Source organism: Antechinus flavipes, chromosome 4, assembly GCF_016432865.1.
Source record: "Antechinus flavipes isolate AdamAnt ecotype Samford, QLD, Australia chromosome 4, AdamAnt_v2, whole genome shotgun sequence".
Lineage (NCBI taxonomy): Eukaryota > Metazoa > Chordata > Mammalia > Dasyuromorphia > Dasyuridae > Antechinus > Antechinus flavipes.
Window position 1 is genome coordinate 173705017 of NC_067401.1, and position 27779 is coordinate 173732795.

At 32.6% G+C, this 27779-nt stretch overlaps 1 protein-coding gene across 1 annotated transcript; it reads right to left on the reverse strand.

Annotated features, from left to right (window-relative positions):
- On the reverse strand, positions 1 to 27765 carry MFSD11 (major facilitator superfamily domain containing 11). The gene is made up of 14 exons (XM_051995534.1): positions 27682 to 27765; positions 26916 to 27054; positions 26290 to 26345; positions 24075 to 24182; positions 23171 to 23250; positions 22939 to 23035; positions 21380 to 21438; positions 20703 to 20847; positions 14554 to 14594; positions 12573 to 12638; positions 11068 to 11193; positions 3917 to 4091; positions 2593 to 2728; positions 1 to 1991 (listed from the first exon to the last, which is right to left on the reverse strand). The coding sequence occupies exons 2-14, from the start codon at positions 27009 to 27011 to the stop codon at positions 1827 to 1829; spliced, it is 1350 nt and encodes a 449-aa protein (XP_051851494.1). The 5' UTR covers positions 27012 to 27054; positions 27682 to 27765; the 3' UTR covers positions 1 to 1826.
- Between the last annotated feature and the right edge of the window lie 14 nt (positions 27766 to 27779).

Here is a 27779-nt window from a genome sequence, read left to right on the forward strand (position 1 = left end):
TATCAATGAAAATTTTAATACACATAGTATATTAAATCTGAAACTTTAAAATGAAATCATGTGATATTCACAAAATATTATAGGAAGATCAAATCAAATCATCTGCATCTCTGAATCAAATTGTAATATGACTGATTCCATAAAGCTACACAGTGCAAAACTTTTTCAATACTTTATTAACCATATCCCATATTCAACTGAAATAATACTCCCCACTTCCCATCTAAAGATCCATTGTGCAAAGCTTTAAGGTCACTATCCCCATTTAAAGATATGAAAGCAGAATACAAATTTAAAGTGAGTTATTCAGAACAATATACATCAGTGGCAGTCAGGGAAAACTCAAGTTTCAAACAATTCAGTTAAACACTCTCACTTTTATTCTCTTATTGACAATACAACTATCAATAATAATGATGGAATACTATAATATCTTATTTGAATTATATTCCCCAAAATTACAATTCTCAGAAGCTACTCAGCATTTTGTTTCAGTATGTTGAAAACAAAAGGACAAAGGTCTGGGATACTTAGTTTGAAGAAATATATTGGAGGTATTTTTCATCTTAACCATAGACAACTTTAAAACTTAGGTAAATAAAAACACAGTTCAGTTTCATGCTACCTCTGAAATTGTACTTAACAATTATTAATATAATTTGTATTTGCTAATTGTACTTGACCTAAGCTAATAAGAGGACACAAAGACTTTTATGGCCTTATTAATATGGCCAAAAGAAGGATAATTCATTACTTTTAAATCAATTTTCCTGATTCTAGTGTTTAGTAATGCCTTAAACATAGAAAATACTTTAAAATATTTGCTGAATTTTAAATCCTAATCAAATGAAGGTTCCCTTCCCTCCTGTCTCCCCGCTTCTGCCTCCCTGCCTGTTGCTATTAACTTTATAATAAAAATTCTCAATCTGAACATTAAATATTCCACTTTAAAACAAATACAAGGGGTTAATCAAGACTACCACTTGAGCACTTCCCTCAATATTTAAATTTCTCTCTCAAAGATCTATGGACATCCCTGTCATTTTAATTGAAGAAAATAAAAAATAATTTTGAGTTTTTTTTTTCCTCATTGACCATGGCAATTTAGAACTACAATGCAAATATTATTAACATATAGTGGATATTTTATATCATTTCCCAAGAAAATTATAGGCAAAATTCTAACAAAGCTGCTATGATTTTGTTCATTATATCACTTAGTCTAACATTTTTAAAAGTGTTCTTATAATCTATACCTTTGTAATAACTTTTCTTTGATTTTTAAAACTCAGTTTCTACTATAAACTGTAATTTGAAAGAGGTATTAATGAGCAACATTTTAATAAAAGTTAAAGTATAAACTTTTTTGGAAGCTGAGATTTTCATTTGAGCCTGCTCCTAAAATTTTAAACTTATTTTTATATACATATAGTCATGTGTTACAGCTATTTTTTCAATACTGTATAATAATAAAACATACTCCATGCACAGCAGGAATCTTTAAAAGATACATATTCAATAGCTAAGATGGATCTTCAAATAAGAATAGGGGAGGAACAATATTAATAGTTTATAACACAATTAAAAGAGTGAAATAGAATCATATCCAACAAAAACTATTAATGGAATGTTTCATTATTTCATACTTTAAATATCCTATGTCTGTAAACTTGACAAACTTTGGCTGAGTTTTTTTTTCCACATTCGTTGATGCCATCTATTATGCTGTTTAGGTTGACAGTGGCTCCTTCATCCAAACTTCTGCAACTCTGAATTTATTCCCACGTTGTCAAGTTTTTTTAAACAAAAATGCTTTAAACATGAGATCAAATACTTCTGTACTCTGAGCTTCGAGCTACAAAATCAGCAGCTTCCCATTCCACTGTAAAGAAGGAAAGTGTTCCAAAAAAGCCAAATATCACCATGATCAGAAGTTGCCAATGAAGTAGAAGATAGTTGCTGTAGAAAAATGCCACTGCTGCACAGATGGACTGAAAGAGCACAAAAAAACCAAACACAGGTGATATTAATATTTACTACAATTTAAATAAATGATTCTATTTTCTTTCCTATCTAAATGATATACATTCTGACAATCTGACAGACATTAAAGGGTTAGTTATTTACCCAACATAACCCATGTTTTTGTTTAGCTCCATTAATATTCATATAAACTCTGACCCTCACAATTAAAATTGCATTTTGGATATTAAAAAAAAGCTACAACACAATACATGTAGTTTGATAAATACTATTCTCTGGAAAAATGGTTTATGGCAACAAAGAGAAAGCTTTCCTCATAAACCCTGGAAGACAACCATGAAAATATCTCTTCAGAGGAAAGATTTTATACATAAATATCTATGTTAGTAGATATATGTCTGTTTATTCAAACATACACATACACACACACAGAAATGAGACCATGAAGCTTATACTAGTTACCTCCTACTTCTAATCACACATTCTTTGAAAGGATAATCTTAACATTTAAAAAAAAAAACACACACTTTTATAATATGCAACCCACCAATACAAGTATGCAGCAAAAAGGCTGCCATCTCAAACATATTTTAAGAAGCATGATATTACCTGAACAAATTTAAAGATTGCAAAGGCAGGTGCACTATCTTCTGAATAAAGGAAACCCAAAATGCTAATTAATTGGGTATTAAAGCAGCTGTCTCCAAGCCCCAACAGAAAGCTGCAGAACAGAGCAATCTCTTTGCTGAATGAAAAAATGAAAGAATAATTTTACCTAAGCATTGTGTTTACTAAGAAAAAATAAAAACATTAAAATATAAGCACTACACACAAATTTAAGTGGAAAACAAAATGCCTAAAAAGGTAAAAGAAAAATTACAAAATTGGAAAAAAAATAAAATTCTATATTAACTTGTTTTCAAACTCTGGTAAACAATTGCTCAAAGGGTTTAGGAGTCATGATATATATATATATATAAAATCTATAGATCTATAGATATATAGATATATAGATATTTTTGGTGGAATGGGGAGAAAGTGATTAAGATAGATCCAAATCAGCAATGAATTTCTAATTTATAATCTAAGAGAGTTTTCTGAAGCAATGAAGTTAATTAAGTGACTTGTCAGCAGTTATGCAGCAAGTATGTGTCACAGGCAGGACTTTAACCCTCCTGTTAAGAACAGTCTTTTATCTTTTATGCTATGCTTTTTTCTCATCCTGACCCATTCAAGAACATTTTCTATTTTTCAGGGAAAGCTTCTATATCTTTTGCCAAATGGCATTTGAAGGCTGATATTATCATATAACTTACACACTAGAATGTTAAAAGACTTTTCCATTGAACGGAGAATCTCCTGAAGACCTAAAAAATCAACTTTCAATAATTCCAAAGTTTATTGAGAGGGGTAGTTATGATATAGGTGACAAAAGTCTGGATTTGATACCACAAGACGAGTTAAAAGTCTCAACTAATATCTATTAACTTAGTGATAATGGTCAAGTCACTTAATATCTTAGCCACAGTTATTTTGTCTATATAAAAGGGGAATTATAAGATCTGCAGTATCTTGAAGGCTTATTCTAATGTTCAAATGAGATAACCTATACGAAGTGTTTTATAACTAATAAAGCACCATGTAGATATCAATTATTGTTATTAATTTATAGTTCACTCTTCTTTTTTCCTTTAGCTTTTTTTTTTAACTTTTGACTAAAGTAAAAGAGGAAGTCAAAATCAACACTTTGAAGAAATAATTTTGGGGGATCTTCTGCAGATTCCAATTTTCAAGCTCCAATTCCACCAAGAGATATTTAACACCTGCCTTTAAGTAGATAGAATAGATTTTCAAGGTAACTTGCTTAATTATATGTGTCATTTTATCCTTCCCCAAGTTCATTACTGAGTTACACGCAAAATAGTTACTGTACCTCGAATTGATATAAGCATTGCTATCAGTTCCTTCAAGAGGAGCAACTGGAGCATCACTGGGAATGTTAAGAAAAATTAAATAAAAAGCTACAAAATGCATAAAAATGCCCAACAGTACAACTGGGTTCCTGCCAAAACGACTGTTCTTGCTTAACAAGCCAAAGAGACTTCCACCTACAAAGTCAAGAAACGTTTATTATTGTTTATTCAAAGTCAAGAAATTCAACACTTCATTACATGGACAATTATAATAATGATCAAAATGTTAACAGTATCACCAACATGGAAGTCAAGATGACCTGAGTTCAAATCTGACCTCAGACATTTAACACTTCCTAGCTGTGGGACCCTGGGCAAATCATTTAACCCCAATTGCCTCAGCAAAAACAAAACAAAACAAAACAAACAAACAAAAAAAATGTTAACAGTATTTTGGAAAGGAAAAGCACAAAAAGTTGAGCTTACCTGTCCATAATCTAAATGTATTTAAGCATTTATAGGAAGAGTCTTACCAAAGGAGACAAACATCACAGGTCATTGGGTCATCATATTTTAGAGCTGGATAGGACCAGAGAGACAGTGTTTTGGGGCTAGAAAGTACCTCACTGATAATATAGTTGTTCATTCCTTTTATCTTTACAGAGGAGGAAATGCACAATGTTTTGCCTACTATCAAAGAGTGAGTAACAGAACTGGGACTAATACAGGTTTTGTGTTCCAGAATCAAAAGAATTTCAGATGTCACCTAGACCAATCTATACACAGAATAAAATCCTTGCTACATTCCTGACAAGTAGACTTCTAGTTTAATGCTCTTTCTCTTAAATAAGTTGTTAAAGAGTTCTTTGGACTTGAAAGAAAAAAAAAAGTTACATTTTCATTTGTAATAATTGTTTTCCCTTGTAATCCTAAGTATTTTATTTTGTAGAACATAAAACATTATTCTCTGAAGGGATCCATATACTTGACTATCAAAAAGGTCCATGGAAAAAAAAAGATTAAGAAGCCCTGTACTATGCTATTTTCTAGTACAACTCATATATGAATCACTATTCTCTAACAACAGATCACAACAAACATGAACAAGGTTTAACTACTTGGCCAAATTCTATATTAGTTTTTTTATTCTAAGCTCAATGAAATGGTTTATGAATCATTCTATCCTAAATCAACCTCATGACTCGTTTTCCTTCCTAATATCTCCTTGAAGCCCCACTTTAACTATAAATACTATCACCTCATATATTTTGTTATATGGGTTTTTTTAAAAAAAAATTTTAGACATATTATCCAAAAATAATCCTTGTTAAATCTCAGTGAAAGAGAAAATGTACTTAATTGTCCTTACTTTGCCACATACCAATACAAACATGTCAACATCCTCAAGCATTTTCAAGGTCTAAGTTTTAAACCTGGCTTCAACATACTTACTAGAGGTATGATGTTGGGCAAGTCATTTATCTCTATTTAAAAATCAGTTTTCTCTTTTATAAAATGGAAGTGATAACCCTACATTACAGACATGCTATGAGCTGAAAATGAAAAAGTGGATATGAAAACACTATAAAGCACTATTAATAACAACAAAAGTTTTTTGACTAATCGAAGAATGCTATTTCTTTATAAAATGCTACATGAAGAATATGTCATTCAATACTTTATACATTACATATTATTGCCATGGATTCCAAAAACTAGATGATAGAAAAAATTGCTTTAATTGCATTCAGTGCAATAAGAAAGATCCACATGTAAAACTCAAGCAGAAATAGGTAAGTTTAACATATTTCCAAACAACTTGGACTTATTTCCAAGACAGCCCAAGGCTGATAACATAGGACTCTTCTAAACATATGTTCTAGAAGTATAAAGTAATGACTTTGTTTTTTGATTCCAAATACTCAATACTTAAATGGACTGGAAATGCTGGGGAATTGCCTCCAATGAGGCTGATTGTAAGTCAAACATTTTTACTTATCATGAATTCTTATAAATAAATCTGTCACAAGGGATCCACTCAACATTCTGGGAACTTTAGCTTCTCTTCACATCACAAAGACACTAATACACAGGACTGGCACATAACCAATCACTCTTGTTTTTTCTTATACATTTCTTTAACTACTTTTCATCATTTTTCATAATTCTTATTTTGTAATGCCCTACAATTTGATCAAACTTGTTCTTAAGTGATCCTCAATTTCAATTCTTCACAAACTATAACATTTCATGACTCATAGACATATACCAGAAGAATACTAAAGATGAAGAAAAAAATAGATGATCATCTCAAGGAGAAACTTGAGATCACTAAAAGAATCCTGTCATTTCTCAGTGCCTAATCCTTCAGTCTTGGCATCAAATACACACACACACACAGATAAACTCTAGAGATTATTTGTTAAATTGCATACCATAATCTGAATAATAAATAGCCTTCAAATAATTGGATTTTCCTGTTTGGATAATTAGACCAAACTCCTAAAAGTGACTATAAATCTCATTTTTGAGTCTATATACTGTTTTAATATGACATGTCATGACATACATGTACATGTGATATACAGCATGATGTATGATAGGAGAAATAATTTAAGAATCACTGGACTGCCTGAAAACCATGATTAGAAAAAATATCCCGGATATTATTTTTAGAAATAATAAATGAAAACTGTTCAAAATCTACTACAACCAGAAGATAGGGTACCAGAAGGTAAGATAGAGATAGAAAAACAATCAACTGATCACTTGCTAAAAGGCACTCCAAAAGACAAAATCTCTGGATAAGCAGAGACAAAACCCAGAAGCTCCCATATCAAGAAAGATGAAATTCAAACAAAAAAAACCATAGGATCATATAAGACCTGGAAGCTTCTACTAGAAATGAAAGGACTTGGAATACAATATTCCAAAAGGTGAAAAATATAGGCACACAATCAATTACAACTTACCCTGAAGATAATACTGTGGGGCTAGAAATAGATCTTTAATGAAATAGAGGACTTTGAAGAATTTCTGATGAAAAAGACTAAAACTGAATAGGAACTTTGAAATGCAAGTACAAGAGTCAAAAGGAATCTAGAAATGTAAGATTATTTGAGCAACTGTTAACATTTTAATAAGGAAGAAGAAAAATGTGTTCCATCAGAACCTTAAAATCTTCAAAGAATATTGTAGGAGATAAAAAATAAAAACAGAAGTCTTGGGGATGAATTGCTTCTATGGGAAGAAAAAGAAACAAAGATAAAAGAAACAGAGTAATACAGAAAAGGGGAAGAAGAAGGTGGAGCCTGCTAGCTCTCTAACTTTACTATGTAAGAAGAATATACAAATATGGAGGAAAGGCTTGGAGGAATGGATATCAGATGAATCTTAACTCTTATCTGAAAGAGGGTTTATACACATACACATAAATACACACACCCCTTTTCCCCTTTCCCTCCCTTACCCCACATGCAATATAGACATATCAGTTAAGAGGGAAACAAGGGAAAGGGTTGAGAAGAAATATCTTATTAGGAAGGAAATAGTCATTTAAAAACTTCCCAAATTTCCTGATTTTTGAAGAGGTTAAAAAAAAATAGACAAGCAAAGATTGAAAATTTAAGTAGATTATTTGGCTTGCCTCTAAGACAACTAGGGGAATGGATCAATATAAATGGAATGAAATACTTATTGTACTGCAAGAAAAGATGAAAAAAAATTTTTTCAAAGAATTCTACCTAGTCGGATTGGAGCACAGTGAGGTGAGCAGAACTAGGAATTCAATTTTATACAAACTCAGCAACTCTTTAAACAATTTTGAAAGACTGATTAATATCAACCATGTCTCCAGAGGACATGTAATAAAGCATATTTCCTTTCTATCAAAAAAGAGGTGATAGAAACAAAGTACAGAATGAGATATGGCCACGGTATAGATTTATTTTGATTGACTAAGCTTATTATTTGTTTTCCTTTGTTTTTTTCTTTCAGTTTTGAAGTGGGTAGTAACAGAGATGTTCTAAAAAGAGTCCCTGAAAAGAAGTGATTCAAATTTATAAGATTAAGAGCCATTCCCCCAAAAAGAAATTATCAAAGAATATAAACAAGAATCTTGAGAGGAAGAAATAAATTCAATTATCAATAATCATATGAAAAATATCCTAATTACTTCTTAGAAAATTCAAATAAAGCAAATTTATTATCAGACTGATTAAGATTAAAAAAGAGGTAAAGAATAAATATTGGGGGCACTATGGGAAAAAGTTATTCTTGTATATTATTGTTGGTGGAGCTATGAAATGATCCAGTCATTCTGGAGCTCATTTTGCAACTATGCCCAGAAATTTACTAAACCACTTTTGAAATGAACAATCACTAAAAATTCAGGGCTTAGTTTATTAGTTTTTTTTATTGTCTAAACTTCAGAAAGTGAAGGAGAAAATGAAATAATGTAGAATAAATTTAAAAGTGTGTTGTACACACATTCTTTTCTGGAAAATACATCATTAAATGTTTTCAGCACATCTCTGCCTTTGACCCACAATAATATGCTAATATCACCCCGCCCAAAAGAAGACTTTTATGATTCGACATATAGCAAAATAAACAGAAACAGAATAAACATTTTATATAATGATAATTTTTATAGAGAAAAAACATCTTCAAAAAAATTTTAGAATTCTGATCAATACAATGATAAACTTTGACTTTAAAAAAATTAAACTAAAATATGGCATCCCAGAGAGATGATTAGCTTAAAAAGAAGAGACTTTTTAGGCACTGATAAAATGGGAACTTATTTTGTATGACTATATAGAAATATATTGAGGGATTTATTTTTTATTTGCTTAGTGGAAGAGGAAGTTAGTGGAAATGACAGATTAATTAAAACATGCTTATTATGCAAAAATAAAAGTAAATTAACACAAAAAAGAAAGAAAACATAAAACAAAAAGAAGCAAAAACAAGAAAGTTTTGAAAACAATGTGTAAATTATATACTTTTTGAAAAAGTAGTATGAAATGGAGATTCATGACTTAATAAAAATCCTATTTTGTGTTCTCATATGTTCATCAAAATGCTCTTTTTTAATGTTTAACTTCAGAATTAAAGCTTTTTAGATAAAATATGAAGTAGAACTACACAACTCATTCTAGCTAATTTTTACTTTAAAATCAATACATCTGAAGTAAATCAGATTAAAATAAATATACTTCCAAATAAATATGCATCCTAGGTATAATTAGATAGAGTCCAGTTATCAGATAATTTTAAATCTAGAAAGGATTTTAGAAATCAAAAGAGAACTGAATAGAACTAGGAAGAAACAAAGAGATTACTATACCCAATGCCAATATATTACAGATGAGAAAATTGAGTGGAAGGGGATAGGGTAAAGGAAAAAAACATGCTCAAAATTACATACTGGCAAAGAAGGGATTTGATCTCAATTCCTCAGACTCCAAATATTCCTACTCTCTTCTACTATATTATGTTTTAACAGTCTCAGTTTAACTATTTCCCTCTTTCAAAAAAGATTGAAATTGAAATCTATAGATATTAATGAGCTGGTCAAAGACAAAAAGTTTAGGACTAGGGCCTCAATTTCTTGAATTCTAGTCTAATATATGTCACTTGTTTTCTATTCATTTTTACATTACTTTGTCCTATTAAAAATAATTTACTACTTCATATGCTTGTCTTCCCTATGAAACTGTGAGCTTATCAGGGACAGGAATATTCTGTCTTATACTTGTCCTTTAAAAACTCTATAAACAGAGATTACTAAGAGGTCAGACCACTGGACTGCTCTGGTGGATGGATGAACTTACATTTCACTTTAAGTCACATACATATACCTCTTTTTGGGGGGACAGAAGGGAAGGAGTTATGCATCCATTAATCACCTACTATGTATTATCTCATAAGAACTCTAAGAGGTGGGTACATTATTCCCATTTTTACATTTGAGGAAATTGAGGCAGACACTGCTTAAATGATTTGCTCAGGGTCAAAGCTAGTATCTGAGGTCAGATTGAAATTCAGATCCTTTGACTTTAAGTGATTTCTCTACTTCACCATCTAGCTGTGTCTTAAGATATTTCTTTGTGTGTAACCACAAGAAAGGGACCTTTCTGAGACTTAATTTGTTTTCTCAAACATAAAATGGAAATATAATATTTGCATACCTATTATAATAAGCTGTGAGGAAAATGCTTTAATTTAATATGAATTGAACATGAATTTTTATTATATGAAAACCAGAAGATTTCAAATACAAAAATGAGAGGAATTTGAAATTCCTGATATTATTAAATGGAGGAAAAAAAGGTCTCCTTATGCAAAAGTCAATAGTAATAAATAAGAAAAGCTGTTGATTTGTTATAAAATTAGTTAGGAGCATGGGACCTAAGAGTTAAATTTGTTCTTTGTTCTAGTCACTATCTGTTATTTTAGAGGATGAAGCTGAGATTTACATACTTAAGTGATCTGCCCAATGACATTCAGATATAGGAAGCAGCATGGATTAGACTCAAATTCTAGTCCTCTTGAATCAAATCCAAAGCTGTTTCTACCATAACATGCTTTCTCTTAGTTGGCCTTAACACTTGAATCATGAAATTTCAGATTTGTCAGTTAACAATAAGGCAAGTTTTTCATTATAAGATTATCAATCAGATTTTTATGTCTAAATGTAAAATAGTTTGAGGGAACAATAGTATACCAGTAAACACAAATATTAAAATCAATAGTTCCTGTAGACAGGTAATATAAAAGAAAAAAAATTTTGAGATTAATTTGAGATTAAATTCTGGGAACTATATATATATTTTTAATACTGATGATTTTATTTTTGATGTGGTCTAAATTGCTTGACTTATTTATTCTTTTTTAAAAAAGCTTTTTATTTTCAAAATATATACATAGTTTTCAACATCCATCCTTGCAAACCCTTGTACTCCAAATTTTTTCCCTCCCCTCTTCCCTCTAACCCCTCCCCTAGATGGCAAATTTGATTTATTTATTCTAAGATGAATGGAAATAATCAGAAGTGTGAAGTGCAAGAAAATAAGAGAAACTGAAAGATATAGAAAATAGAGAATCATACGAAAGCCCTACAACAAATCTCACCAAACTGGAGAGATAAGAGAAAATTATTTCCAACCTAAAATTTCTCCAATGCCAATGAAAATGCCAGAAAGTCCAATAAGGCTTTTTTCTTCTGTGCCAAACTGATTTACAGCACCAATACAGGTTCCATATACACCAGAGAAGAATGTTAATTCCAGACCTTTAGAGAAAAATTCTTAAATTAATTATAGTATCAAATTTACTCTTCCATCATGTATGTATTGTTTATGTCTAAAAGCATCATTAAAAAAAGACATATATGAACTCCAAAAATCTTGTAATTCTCAGAGCACATTAGAAGTTGCTTGAAAAGGGACTATTTTGTAATTTCCCTTATCTCTAGCACCTAGTAAGGTGATTGACTCATAGTAGGCACTTAAAAACAGACTGCTTAAAGATGGTTAAAACAAATAATATTTAAATTAAACTATTAATCCCTATCTAAGGAGTGTTTTTTCCACTTAATCTACAATTCTGATGTGCTACATATGTAGTGAAAAAACATGAACCATAAAATATGAAATCTATATGAACCTGAAGATAAAATGAAACTTCAAATGCATAAAAATATTACCAAGACTAACTTCTTAGCTTTCTTTTGGAGATAAGCAAGGTATATAACTTTGCTGTAATTACTATAAATGGCTGATGAATTTTTCAACTTTCTTGTAAAGGAATCTTTCTTAATAAGGAAAATGACAAGAAAAATAATCTAAGTATTTTAGTTTGGAGGTATAATACAATGTTTTAAACTAAACACAATTTTCTATTGGTCAAAAAAGAAATAATTTCATACTTAAACTAGTAAAAACAGGATTTTCTCCAAGATTACAACATTGTAGCACTGAAAGTTCTTATTTTGTTTCTTATTGTATATACTCGAGTATAAGCTGAGTTTTTCTGCCCAATTTTTGGGCAGAAAATCCCCTCCTCGGCTTATACTCGAGTCACTAGATAAAACATGTGTAAATATCCCTTTGAATGCCCCCGCTGCTGTGTAGTATACAGCGCGAGTGCCGACTGTGATGCTACAGGGCGCGGCCGTTGCTATGGTGATGCAGCTGTTCCTGTAGTATCACAGTTGGTAACGGACTGTATACTAATGCTGGCAACCGCTCTACATACGTATACCTGCACCTGCTCTCCTCCTCTGTGGGCACCAGTGTGCTATCTAAACCTACTGATATAATTAAGTTTTCCCAGATTTGGGGGTTAAAATTAGGGGCCTCGGCTTATATTCGGGTCGGCTTATACTCGAGTATATACGGTATGTCTCTTAAGGCAGTTTTTTTTTTTTTAACCTTTGGGGGTCAAGAAGGAAAAATAACCATCATGTTGTTAAATTACCATAAAATTTTTTAAAAGGGACTGTTGTCACAGATTCCTCTTATGATATTCTTTGCATATCTCATTATACAATGAATTATTACAATTATCCCATTTCAGAGTATAAGGGTTTATTTCTGAACCTCTATCTCTATAATGCCACAATGCTGCCTTAGAATCAATTATTTACCATCTCTCTCATTAATTCCTTACCTGTATAAGCAGTTGTAACACTGAGGAACAGGATTTCTTTGGTGATACACAATTTAAGAGATTTTTCTACAAATAACAGAGATGTTAGAAGATATCACTTATATTAGTTTTCTTTAACCAGAATAAATTATAGTTATATATCATGTTATATAATTATATATTATAATATTATAGGCTGGCCAAATTAAGCCATTCATTTTATCTTATTCTACCCTATTCAGTATACTGGAATACTAGAATCATGCCAAAGGAAATTTCAGGCAATTTATGGACCAGGCTTAGGTCAAAAATAGATTGTAGATGTATCAACCCTTAAACTTTTTGGTCATTACCAGCTCATTATTGTGGTTAACTTTTAAAAATGTTTTTTGTACTTTTGATGTAGCCTCAAATATGTGATGGAATAGGAAAAAAAGTCAAAATTAGAAATGTTGAGGTATTTAAGAATGCCAATCAGGAATCTTTGTAGAACCTTTCATTATCCCTCATATCCTACCATATGAGTAACCTGGCCTAATTTACCTTACAGTCAACTACCAAAATTCAAGAAATGAGGAAAAGGTATAGTTGTTAGCACGACATAGTATATATTTCAAAATCCTATCCCAAAACTCCTAGTATAAATCTGATTTATACTACATAGAATATATTCAACAGTGATTTGTGGGGAAAGAGCTGATATTTAATATTCCAAGTTCCCATAAACATTTATATTGGAGAAATTCTTCTGTGGAAAATGTTTACTTTGGGATAAAATAAGTGATAAAATATTGGGATAATTGAGATAAAATATTGTTGTATTCCAGTTTTAATGAAAATTATTACAATAATTTACATAACATAGATATGAAATACATTAGTAATTTTTTTGCAAAACATAGCTCTATTCAAAAGACTAATAGATAATTTAGCTTCAGTTTGGTTTGTAAGGAAGAATACTTCTTCTAAGTCAGAACAGAAATGCCTGGCAAAGATTTCTAATGAATATATCTGAATGGCCTTTTGAATAAACAGAAAAGACTGATGAATATTAAATCAATTACACTTTCTGAGAACATAATCAATTTCACTCACTATATATAATTTAGTAATATTTATAAAACACATTTTTCTTTTCAAAAACAATTATCAACATTATTTGAACTTCCTGTTCAGGCACTCTTTTAAGTTGACTGAGATCTGTGTATATTTGGTTAAACTGATTGCAAATAGTGTTAATAGCATACACTGAATAGAGTATATATGTATATATATATATACTATATATCATTCCAGAAATATTTTATACATATCATCTCATTTGTTCCTCACAAACTTCCACAAGAATTATTTTCCAATGCCTAACTGATATGGAGGCGATCTCTTGAAGGACTTGCCAGGAATATCTTATAAGCCTTTTAATAAGCTAGAAAGTTTTCAGGTATGAAGATCAAGCCTAATTAAATTCAAAAAGGTCCACTTAAGAGTTTAATTACTAGGTAAAAAATTTTTTGGTGTCACAACTCAAGAGAATTTTTATTAGCAGGTAGAGGTGATTTCAATCTCTACTGATGGCAGTATGGATAACAATGACATCAAATAACCTTAAAGTCTCATTTTATACATGAGGAAATAGATTGACCCTGTCTTCTGACTTTGGACATTTTTCTTGCCTGTTTCCCATGACTGTAATGCTCTCCCTCATTTTCTTATACATTCAGGAAATCCTGTTTGTACATAATTGTTTGTCTATTGTTTCTTATGTTAGACTGAGTACTTGAGAACAGACTTTTTCCTTTCTTTACATCCTGATCATATAGCCCAGTACTTAATATATAGTACGCACTTAATAAATGTCTATTAACTTTTTTACTATACAGCTCACTGATTCTCAGAAATTCCTTTATAATATAATTTATTAATCCACTCACTTAATCTAAACCAAAAGGCCAAAGAGATCACCACAATCAATCCATCCCCTCCAGAAATGCAAAATACTCACTAAATGCATCTACTGCCTTTGTCATGTCATTCTGGATAGACCTGGTTGAATAAAAAAATTTTTCTTTTCAGTCTTCGAGAAGGAAAAAAAGAAAATGCCATTATGTTTTAATACAGTATTTAAACAATTGTAGATTCTAAGTATTAAGTGCCTAGGAAAAAAGTTCTGGTAGCTTTTCAATGTTGCTTGTTTTATTATGAAGGCTTATATTTCTGTTTTAGATAAATATATATTATGATCCATAAATTCAGGTCTTCAATTTTCTGAATACAATTCACACCTAGTTATCTTTCTGTTGATTTTCACTTAGAGCATAGTCAAATATAATCTATAACAAGGCAGTATTTTCAATTCATGAAAATATTTGTGAAACCATTATTTTTCTCACTATATTGTAAACAAAACTTATTTTTATTTATGCAACATTTCTGTATAGAGTAAAATTCTTCATTCTTTAACGAAAAGGGGAAAAATAGATCCTTTTTATCACTATACCAATAAAGTCTACTTTAGCAAGATCAAAAAACAAAACAAAACAAAACATATAACTAGAACTCCAGTTGGTATAGTAGAGATAAAGGGAATCTCAGAGGTTATTTAGTTCAAGCTTTCATTTTACAGATAAATTAACTCTGGCCAAGAGGGGCTAAGTGACTTGCCTACATTCACAAAAACAGTGTCAAAGTCAAGATTTGACCCAGGTCTTGTTACTCCAAAGCCAGTGAGTGCTCTTTTCTCATATTTTGTTTCCCTTATGATAATTAAAAAGGCAAGGTAATGTAATAAATAGGAAAGCCTCCCTTCTCCACAATAAAACTGTAACTGTCATGAAGGCAGATATGATTCATTCTTTGGCTATGTTACTATCATGAACTTTATATCTCCAAAAGAATACTAATTCCAACTAATAAAATCCCAGTTAAGGAAAATGATAATCTATAAACCACATTCCATAAATAGAAAGAGTTCTAATTATGGATATTTTTCACAATCTTATCTAATTAAGGAGAGAGGAACACAGAAAAAGTGGTTATTCATTCATATGACTAATAATCGATCGTAACGCTATAAAGTTAAAAAAAAAATTATACCTCCTCTACATTCAAAAAATTTAAGAGTTAGAGCGTATAGCAAAAAGAATTTTAACTTTAAAGATCAGTTTGACATTCCTAAAGAAACTGCTACATAAATCTAACTATTTAACTAATCTGGTCTTTGATTTAGTACCCAATCTGAAGTTCTGATCTTTTAGGCTTAAAAACAGAAACAAAGCAAGACTGATCTTTTAATATATTATTTTTCAAATTAACTGGGACCTAATTACCAATTACCTACTGATATTCATTTATCAAGGAATTACATGAATGTAGAATTCACAGTATGAAGGTGCACTAAATTGAACTCCCTATTCTTCTTCTCTTTAAGACACATTAAGAAAGTATTTCTCTTAGGGTATAATCTAAAGTCTTTGGACTAACGAGTAAAAAATATAAGTTTTGCTTTTCATTATCAATTCTAAAATAACATACTATAATGAAATCTTTTCACATCATTCTTAACAAAGAGCCCTCTCTAATTTTTAACTTACTCCCAAGTTTCTTTCTGCTCATAAGCAGGCTTTTCTGGGGAGTGATTTGGGGCATACAATAAAAAGGAAGAAGTCTTATTATTTCAATTAAGAAAAATAGATCTTAGGGTCACTTCTACATGAAAAGGGGAATCCTTTACAGAAATAGTCAAAGGACTTAACAGTTTTAGGAAAACAATTCCCTAGGATGTTAACATTAGATTTATCTAAACTCTTAAATCCGTACTCAATTTTTAGTGTAGAATTGTGTCAGTTTAAAAATATTATAAATTTTAATTTCAAATGCCTTGTGTTCAATTTTCAAGAATTTGGAAGTAACTCTTGTCTATATTTAGACCAAGGTTCCTCTAAGCAGAAATGTTTAGAAATTCATAAAAATGGGTTTGGCAGGCTTGTGTCTAAAATACAGAGTAGAGAATTATCTTTTACATTAAGTCTGAGATTTCTGCCCATAGTTGTTGGAATCTTTACAAACTGCTAACTCATTAGAGTTGATAGATTATTGATTTGATCTTACAAGATGTTTTGGGCCAGAACCTGAAACAAGGTACTAAGTAGAATTAATATAATGCTTTTGTTTACACCTTTACTCATTGGAGTTCACAAGTATGGGGAGATTCACAAAGTTAACTGTGCAACTTTGTGAATTCACACCTCCCTTGAAGCTCTTAGGGCTGGAGAGCACTATGGGAAAAAACCCATAATCCCTCTCTCTCGTATCCCACAATTCCTCTCTCTTGTATAAAAGAAACAGAGGCTCTTGGACAGATTTCAGCGGAATTACAGGAAGAGTGGAACTGGATTGAAGGCTGAAGAAAGCAGAGGCAGAAGCAAAGGACAAAACTGCAAGAGCTCTTAGAACCAAGGAGAGAGAAAGGCCTCTAAGAAAAGCTAACCAGGCTATATTGGAGACAATAAAAGATCTGAACTTTTATCACCTGGCTGCATTTTGGGTGATTATTTACTCTTAACTGAAACTAAAGCTGCCTCCAGAAAATCTCCTTGAGAAACCTTCTCTCGCAGAGAGAACTATTATATTTAAAAGAAGAAAATCACCACATTCTGGAACCTGAACAGGGACAGTGTGGAAAAGTTGGACATCTAAGAGCCCAATGTAGAAATGGAGATAGAGTGAGAAGACAGGGTGAGAGAAAACCCAAAACCCCCATGTCCAAAATGTAACCAAGGCTTTCACTGGGCCTCTAAATGTATATTGATCCAGAGCAATGAGAGGCAGGGCCCAGCTCCAAAGTATCAATCAAAGGACAGGTGGGGCATGATAGCAGCTAAGGTTATACCCAAAGAGACTTTAGAAATTCAGGACTCTGATGTCATCAACCAACAGAAAAGCAATCAGGATTACAGTTGGGGAGAATATAGATTTTTTAACCCAACTGGGCAGTGTCCAGTGCAAACAGCTCCAATGTAATTACCAGATGATGATGAGAAATCCCAAATTTGATAAATAGAAGGGAATTAGATAGGTTAACTGCTTGGGGAAGAGGATCTGCTTATACTTCCACAGATGGAGAAGGAATCAGATGGCTGACAATGAGACTGTCAAAAGAACTTTAAAATCTTCAGCTTTCACTTCCTGAAAAACCAGCAACAATCATTGGATTTCCTGAGATGAAATAGAAAAAGAGAAAAACTTCAAAACAAAGGAGATTTAGGAAGCATCTGACACTGAAAGAGCATGGCTGACAAGGAGACTGTTAAAAGGACTTTTAAAATCTTCAGGAATCATTGGATTTCCTAACACAAGATGAGACTGTTTTAGTTCTTGAAAAACCAGCAAGAATCATTGGATTCCTTGAGATAATAAATTGTTGATGAGACTTTTTGCAGTACTTCAGAGCTTACGGGAATTTATTAGATTCCTGGAACATGAACTAATGGACAATGGATTCCTTATGGACTATTTCTAGGACTTATGAACATGTGTAAATTCTCAGGTTGATTCATGCTCTTTGTTACGTTACTACTAGCCTGTGTTATATTGCTATATGCTTATGTATTTTATGTAATTGCAAGAATCATTGGATTTCTTGAGATGAAAAATTGTTGATGAGACTATTGCAGTACTTAAATTTTCATGCTGATTCTTGTTATTTGTTATATTACTACTAGCCTGTGTTATATTGGTATGTGCTTATGTAAATTATGTATCTGTTTCAAGTTCTGGCCCATATTGATGGATTTATGTGTACCTGTTTCAAGTGAGCCCCTTCAGAAACCCGCTAATCTGATTTGATTTCCATTTCCTTTGGTGTTTTCATCTCCCTTCCTGAGGTGTCAGGGAAGGCGTGATCACCTTTTTTGGGGGATTCTCACCTCCTTGAGAAGTCAGGGAGGTCATGACCACCCTATGTTCTAAAACAAAAGAAAGGGGGAGATGTTGGAATCTTTACAAACTGCTAACTCATTAAAGTTGACAGATTATTGATTTGATCTTACAAGATTATGTTTTGGGCCAGAACCTGAAACAAGGTACTAAGTAGAATTAATATAATGCTTGTGTTTACACCTTTACTCATTGGAGTTCACAAGTATGGGGAGATTCACAAAGTTAACTGTGTAACTTTGTGAATTCACACCTCCCTTGAAGCTCTTAGGGCCAGAGAGCACTATGGGAGAAAACCCATAATCCCTCTCTCTCGTATAAAAGAAACAGACAGGCTCTCAGACAGATTTCAGCGGAATTACATGAAGAGTGGTGCTGGATTGAAGACTGAAGAAAGCAGAGGCAGAAGCAAAGGACAAAACTGCAAGAGCTCTTAGAACCAAGGAGAGAGAGAGGCCTCTAAGAAAAAAGCCTCTAACTGGGCTATATTGGAGACAATAAAAGATCTGAACTTTTATCACCTGGCTGCGTTTTGAGTGATTATTTACTCTTAACTGAAACTAAAGCTGCCTCCAGAAAATCTCCTCGAGAAACCTTCTCTCGCAGAGAGAATTATTATATTTAAAAGAAGAAAATCACCACACATAGTGATCAGAGTGAACTCAGATTAGGAAATTTAACACGTATTTCTATGCATTGATTTTAGATAATTCCTTAAGTAAAGATGGTTTTTGTAGCTCTCAAGGAAGAAATCTTGGTGATAATCTGTTCAGCCAATCCTTCCTTTTACATATGCATAAATCAAGATCAAGATTTCTATAATCATGGGCAAATTGCTTAATCTCTCTGAAACCTTTCCCTCAGGCATAAAATGGGAATGCGTTCTTGTACCTATATGTCATATGTCAAAAAATGCCTCGCAAACTATAAAATAACATAAAAATTTGAATTATGATTAGTGGCAGAACCAAAACTAGAATTCATGCCCTTTATACTATACAATATCACAATAAAGATTTGACAAAAGACAGTATTTACTATAATATATCCTATCTTTCTGTTTTTTACTGGTCTAGCTAAGAGAACACTGAAAATAGATAGCTATTTGAAACAAATTTATACCTTTTTGTATTTTACATAAACTCTTCATGCACTTTCTCAATCTCTAATCAACTCATTACTAGAAAAAAATTTAAATACTTCAGCCAATTCTCTCACATTAAAATGAGCTATCTGGATGCTAAAGAAAAACAAAAATTTCAAGTTTTCTAGTAGCTAAGTTATCTGACATACTTCTCAGCTGATTATGTCACAAAAAATAAAAATATAATGATCCAAACAATTTTTGTTGTTGCTTCTCCAAATCTAGACTTTTTAAATCTAAACTTACTATAAAAAACAAACAACTAAATATAAACCATCAAAACAAAGGGCAAAATTATACCCAAATATACTAGTCTTTAATAAAACAGGTAAAAAAATTAAAATGAATAAAAATAAATATGAAGATGATTTTGGATATAATCCCTTTTAAATCTATAATATGCTTTTTTCCTTTTTTTGGGGGGGGGGAGGGAGGGGACAGAGGCAATTGGAGTAAAGTGATTTTTCCAGAGTTACACAGCCAGGAAGTAGTAAATATCTGAGGCCATATTTGAACTCAGGTCCTCCTGACTTCAGGGCTGGTTCTCAAGCCACTGTGCCATCTAGCTGCCCCATCATATGCTCTTGAGAAGTGCTAATTTAAACTTCATTACTTTCAAGAAACAATACAAAATAATAGTCAGTGTTCATTTGAAATTTTTCTAGAAAAATTTAAGGCTATATAATATAGTCTAGAAATCTAGCACAATGTCTTGCTGTAGCAGGCACATGAAAAATCAAGTGAATTTATCTAATTTGAAGAAAATAACGTATTCTCCCTTAGGAATACTTCAGGAAATTACTGGAGAATTTACTATAGAGACTTGCCCAAGTAGTGAAGACAGGATCAGAGCCTAACTCTTTTATATAATATTTTCTCTTCTATTTCTATTCTACCCTTTTCTTCTTCCTTTTAAAAATTTTTTCTTTTTCTTTTTTTTCCCAACTATTGGGACTGTCTAGCTTTTGGGATGATAGCCAAGGATAAAGAAATTAGTGATCCCAGGACTACATAAGTACAAACTTTGAAAGAGGAAAAAAAAAAAAAAACAGGTTAATTTCCAAAGTTCTTACATGTTGACTTCCAGACTCTCATTATCAGAGGACTCATCATCTCCCAATACATTCTCAGGGTCTGGTTTCCTAATGAGAAAGAAAAGAACTGTCCCCACAAGGCTAATCACCGTCAGAGCAATAAAAACTGTTCTTCGGTCATTCTCTGAAGAAAAAAAGGTAGGCAGTGTTAATTATATAAATTACCCTTAAATCTGTATTTTTTTTCCACAGAGACTAACAATAGCTAAAAGTGTTTAATTTTCAAAATATTTGTTAATGCATCAATAAAACCTGATGAATTTTGGATAAGAGATAAAAAAAAAAAATTCCATTCCTGTCTAGGTTTCAGATATGGTAACAAGCCAAAGGAATAAATATGAGAAAAAGAAAATCATATTTTGTTATTACAGAGCAATGTAAAAAATAGTCAAAGTACAAGATTTTCTTGATTAAGTATCAAGTATTTCTTTCATAATTCTCAATCTACAACAAAATTTCTTAAATGACTTTAAAGTCCTTAATACTAGTGGTAATCCACTCTATAGGAAAAATGAAATAAGCTGCTGGTTTAAAAGGTTGCTAAAATCTCAAATATGAAAATGAGAATCTAGCAGCTCAAGCTTTTATTATAGCAATGCCCAAAATAATACAAATAATAGATGTCACTGGAGTCTAAAAACAAAGTAAATACAAACCTGATATTTGAGTTTTTCCTTGCCAAGCAAGATAAATGTAAAGATTTCCAAAGAACAAGCTGCAAAGGGAAAAAAAGGTAAGGAGGATATATTTAAAATACTATTAGAGATTTTAAAAAGGGGAATCTAGTTATTTCCATGCAAAAAAAAAAAAAAAGCGGCAGGGGGTGGGGGGGAAGGGAATATATATTTTTCCTCAACTCTTTCTTCTAGCCCTAGAGTAATAATTACAAAAAATGATAACCCTCTCCCTTCATTCCATGCTTGGAAAAATTTAATTTGCAACTGAGATTTGAAATAATGTGCTATCCCTTCAAATAGAACAATCTCCTGTCATGTGATAGAAACTTGATTCATAGCAGCCTTTCAAAGAAAATATTCATTCTGAATCATGTGATTTACTAGAACTTTGTAACAAGATGGCTTGGAAAAAAGAATCTAATGAAGAAATCATTCTCTTATTTTAAATTTGTATTTCATTTGGTATTGTCTGGAAATTATAGATTCATTTTAAATTTATAATAGAACCACATCTTCCCAGTTACCTAGGCTCTAAATGCAGATGTCATACTGGACTCAACAATTTCCATCCCCCAAATTCTATCCCCCATAGTGTCCTATAACACTAATCCTGATCCATGCTCTCATCACACCACTTCCAGACTACTGCAAGTTTTCCTGTTGACCTCCCCATTTCCAAGTGTCTCCCTTCTTCAGTCAATCTTCTTTTCAGCAATGAGAGCATAAGCCTCATCATGGTAGCTTCCTGTTGTCCGGGATCAAATGTTAAATACCATTTGGCTTTTAAAACCTTTTACAACCCAATTCCTTTCTGTTATTTCAATCTTTTTATATTTTACTTCTCACTACATATTCTTTAATCCAGTGACACTAGCCTCATTGCTATTCCTTACTCAATCTCCAGACTCTAGGTATTTTTAATGATTTTCTCCCATGCTTGAAATTTTCTCCTTTCTCATCTCTGTTTTTTGGCTTCCCTGACCAAGCTCCAAACAAACACCGACTCCCTTCAAGAAGTTTTTCCAGGGCCTCGGTCAAACCTCAATTTATTTTGTGTACATCTTGTTTGCACATAATTGTTTATATGTGGTCTCTTCCCATTAGATTGCAAGCTACTTAAGGACAGGAACTATTTTTGTTTTTCTTTATTTCCTCAGTGCTTAGTAGTAGGTGCTTAATAAATGGCAGCTGACTCAACATAAACATTTGTATTTATAGTCATATGAATTACCAAATAAAGGAAAAGTTCCATGAAAATAATGACCATGCCATGGTTTTTTATTTGGTCGATATAATTCATCTTATGCTTTTACAGGTTTGTAATTTTCTTCTTTGTGATTGCACCTATGAATGAATTATTGGTGATACAGGTTTTATGTTTTAACTCATTCTATAATTTTAAGCATAATGTTACATATATCTGAAAACTTAAGAAAATCAACTGATGTGGAAGGTCTGAGAAAAACTGAATAATAAAAGAATGAATTAGGTGAGGTGAATTGAACAATCAAAGCAAAAATTTCAAGTAAGAATTCTACCTGGACTGCAAGAGTGCCCAGAAAATTCCACTGTTTCTTCCAATAGTATTTTCATCTGAATTTATTGTAAGGCAATTTCCTTGTGCTGTCCAAAGTACTAAAAGGCAAACCCAAGATAATAATAATAGTAATAATAATAATAATAAATTAAGTAATTTAATTTTACAAACAAATGATACCCATTGATAAGCCCCAGAAGAATGCAGAGCAGGAAGACATTAGCCATGCTTACCAGCAGCTGCAATTCCAATGAAAACAGATGCTGTGTAGAAGGACCATGTGAAAGGCTGGATAAAAACGGCAATGTATATGCTAAAACATAACAAGTCAATTTAGTATTTTCAAATAATACATAAAATATGCCAATAATGTCTTCCAAGTATCAATCTAAAATTTAAGTTCTAAAATGTTTCCAGTTTTCAAAAGGAAAAAAATGTGATTTATTCATTTCTGTTAAAGTTGCTGTCATTTTATGAACTAGATGTTAGATGAAATGGCCTCATGCCAAGTAGATCGACAGAAAAAAGAGAAGTTATAGTCCTACTTTCAGGTTGAAAGGTTCAGTCACCAAGCAGTCATCTACCTCTGGCCAATTAAAAACAACCTAAACTAATTCAATGTTCAACTCTAAGAGTTCCGATATCACAAATAAAGCTGTTTTATCAACTTAATTCCAATAACACAAAAATACAAATGTCCTTACTTTAATTTTCCTTTCTCTTATATAACATTTTAATAAAGGAACAAAATTTATACATTAGCTTGAACTGTCCTTTAACACAATAAAATTTTGTTGCTTTAAATAAAAATTTGGAGCTAAATTTTCTTCTCCAAATTTTCACCAAACTCAAATTCATCAGTCTGGATTGTTCACTGTAAGCTCATTGCTCTTAAATATTTTTATGCAAAGTAATTTTTAAAATTAAAAATTAATGAACACTACAGGATTCTTGAGAAAGAGATTTCCTGAAATCTTAATTACATTAACATCTAGTATGTATCCCAAAGTACAAAACAGTCAAACTGATGGAATGCTCCCCAGAATGATGCTAGGTTAGAAAATAATTGATCTTTTACTAAGTTTTTATAAGATGCTAATGGCATTCTGATGAAATAAATGATATAATACTACTTACCTATAAAATAAACCACTAGCAAACATAGATAGTTGAGGTCCCACTATGGCTACAACTGAAGGTGTAATCAAATTTGAAGCAGAGAATACTCCATAAATAATTGCCATGCTACATGAAAAAAAAAAATTGAGATTAAGCGAGGAAAAACACTGTGAAATACCATCTAAGAAGTTTCAGAAATCACTTTCTTAAAAAAAAAAAGACATATTTTTCAATAAAAACATACTATTAAAAAACATGTGATATTACTTAACATATTATTAACTAAAAGATCTTTATAAAAACAAGACCATCAACCAGTATTAATCTACACCACTGGAGTTCACTAGAATGTATACAAAATATTTTGTCAAAAAGATATTATCTAAAACTAGAATAGTTGGTTATAATTTTCCTTTGTTAAAAAAATCATGTTACATACATTGGTACCATTTTGCCTAATATTTTTTCTAATTATTTGATTAAAATCTTTAAACATTAACTATGGATATCAACCCCAGTTACTTGAAAGTGAATTGCACTTGCCACAACTGCAATTTGCTTATCAATGATAATATTTAGGTAAAATTTTCTTTGGCTATCAAGAAAATTCACTAGAATATGATTTATGCTAAGTTTAAAAACTCAGCTTTAGGGCTAAAATTTAGTTTACAAAGCCAAAATAAATTATCTCTTAGTTTTAAAATTAAGAAATATTATCACTAATGTTAATCAAGTTAGAATTTCAGAATTAACTGAAATAAAGCACTGTATGTATATTGTCAATCCCTTCAGACTACTGAATATTTATTAGTTAACATAATACAGGTACAGAGACTGAACCTGTGATTTCTTTGGTTACAGGGAACTTGCAGGTGAGGGAATTCTTACCAATTCTTACCAAAATCGTACCAATGATTTTCTTACTATCTTGCCTGAAAGTGATTTGCCCATAGTCATAAAACCAGTATGTATCAGAGGCAAGACTTAATGCTCAGATATTCTTGGTTTGATGGCCTGGGTCTCTAGCCACCAGGAAATGCTACTTAACACAATATAGGTCAAACAAAGGAGAAGTAAACAACAAAATAAAAACTGAAAGAAACTGAACTGATGGCATTCAAGCAAGTGCACATATACAAACAGGAAAACTATACTGCTTTTGTTTTTTCTTCCAGGTTAAAAAAAAAAGTTAATTGTAGTTCTTTGTTCAAATATAACTTACCTGTGACATGAGCAAGTCTTTGCACCTTAAGTTACTCCATTTGCAAAAAGTGACTTTAGCAAAAGAATTTAAGCTCTTTGGATCTCAGTTTCCTTAAGTGTAACATGAGAAGGGTAGAAGTCTAAACAGTTTCCTTCTAGCTTTTAAGAGATAATCCCATCACTGAAATATTTTCCAAAAGAAATGTGTACACGCGCGCACGCACACACACATACAAACACACACACAAACGTGTGTATGTGTGTGTGTTTGTGTGTGTGTGTACACATAGAAATATATATGTAAACACTTGGAGACTTCTTCTTCTGAAAGACAATAAGCAATATTATTTCTTTTGTCCTAGACTTATGATTTCATTAGCAACAGGAGAATCTATCAGGAACCTAGCTCTCTTAACTAAACTTCTAGTCTTATTATATTGGAGGCATTGAGAAGTGAAGGGACTTTCTCAAGGTCACACAACTAATACATGTAAGAGGCAAGATTTCAACCCATACTTGACTGAATCCTAGGACAATGCTCTACTAGCTACACCCAAGATACATATTACTATTATACAAAATGAGGAAAGCAGATAAACATTTCATTAACATTCCAGAAAGATAACATGCAAATTCCCTTCCACTTAGGACTGGGTACTAATTATATGTGATGTTTAAAAAATGACATTGATGGACTAAAAAAAAAAATATCAACTAAGGCTACAATCTGTAACCTTAATCAGCTTTTAAAATGAGAAGGAAAAAAATAAAGATGATAGTGACAATATATGAAACACTCTGAGGTTTGGGTTTTTCATCACAATCACCCTGCAAGTATTAGTACTGTTTTACAGATGAGGATATGGAAATTTAGTAAGGTTAAATAATTTGCCAATAGTCATACAGCTAATAAGTAGTTGGGTTAGGATTCAGAACTAAGAATTACTGATTCTATTGTCCAGTGCTTTAAATATCATTTAATGTGATTTTGATAAAGTCCAGTTAAACAAGCAGAACTAGTATACTATACCTGGTATATCCACTGCCATGAAAATCTGTGCTGTTTAGGCTTCTAATAACAGTTTGCTGTGAAAAATAAAAGGATTACTAAATGACTACAGCAAGTTCCCTCTGCCAGAAACTATCCTTTAAACTTCTAAAAATAACATGAAAGAATTCACAATTCTACTACACAAGCATATAATACTGGAGGGGACCACAAGGAATATTGTTAACACAAAATTGTTGACTAAAATGACTAAAGCTATGGGTTGAGGGTTTCATTTCCTTGTCCCTCCAAGTACCAATAATGCACATGCTATTGACGAGGGTGAACCCTGAAACCGTGTCCCCCGTCACTATAGTCAAAAAGTAAAATAACTGGGGCAAACTCTCATACCTATTCCAGTACAAACTCAAAGAGAGAAAAAGGAGGAGCAATGATTAAACACTCACATTTAAGGAGGAATAAATAGTATGTCTGACACATAAAATCAAGTCTAATAACCAACAGGAGAAAAAAGAAAAGAGATGGAAGTGACAGAGTGAGCATGTAGAGGGTGTGATTTAGAATCGTTAAAATTCCATGTGCATCAACCCTTACTGAACTCATGACCAGCAGGTAGGATTTGAAGATGAAAATAGAGCACCACTCACCGCCACATTTCCACAAGTTTGAAAGGCAGTGAACATAAACATAAAGGCAACGCCTAAAATAACGATGTTGAACAGCTTTTTGGATTCCGGGGACATTTTGCCTCGGCTCTCCCAGCACCACAGAGCCCGCTCGAGATCCCTGGGGAGACAAACAAAAGGATTGACAGACTAAAGAGGGGGATGAGAACCAGGGATCGGAGAGGCGAAGGCAGCGGGGCGGACCCCTTTCAGGACTGGGGACGAAGGTTCCTTCCGCACGTGCAGACAGGAGACATTCGCTGCCGGACTAGGGAGGGCAGTGGGTGTGACCTGGGGCTCCAGCCCCGGGCTGGGGAGTGCCACTCGAGTCAGGCGACTCGGTCAGCTGATGGGGCACGGGTTTGGGCGGGATGGGGTCGCTGGGAAATGGAGTTCCGAGGCGAGTGGGCTAGGCCGGGCCGGGCATTCCCACTCCTCGGATGTGGATGTGAAGGGGCATGGAGCGCGGAACCCCGAAGGGTTATAACTGGGGTGGGGGAGTCTAATGGGGCAGCGGGCCCATAGGACAATTGGAAGGGCTGGGGCCTCTGCCAGGGTGAGCGTAGAACTCCGATACTGGTGTATGTTTTGGGGTGGGGCCGGGTGGGGCGGAGCCAAGAGTAGCCACCACCCTTCTCTAATCCCCTCAGACTCCCGTCCTCCTAAAGGGGAAGGAGCCTCCTGCGTCCAGTGGACAGCGGGAACAGTGTCTGGAGGACTCAGGAGGTCTTCTTCCCGCCAAGCTCACCCAGTCAGCGAACGACGCCCTCTGCAGGCGGGGCCTTCGCTCCTACGTCCAGGCCCTAGTGGGGGCGGGGAATCGAAGTGTGGTCGAGAGGAGATTGG

What these genes read in the sequence shown, in the direction of transcription:
- MFSD11 (XM_051995534.1), bottom strand. Translation starts at nt 27,011, where the DNA reads ATGTCCCCGGAATCCAAAAAGCTGTTCAACATCGTTATTTTAGGCGTT. An exon ending in AAACTTGTGGAAATGTGGCG is followed by an intron (nt 26,346 to 26,915) that starts GTGAGTGGTGCT and finishes TATTTTTCACAG; the next exon opens with CAAACTGTTATTAGAAGCCT. An exon ending in GAGAGTCTGGAAGTCAACAT is followed by an intron (nt 14,595 to 20,702) that starts GTAAGAACTTTG and finishes TTATTCAACCAG; the next exon opens with GTCTATCCAGAATGACATGA.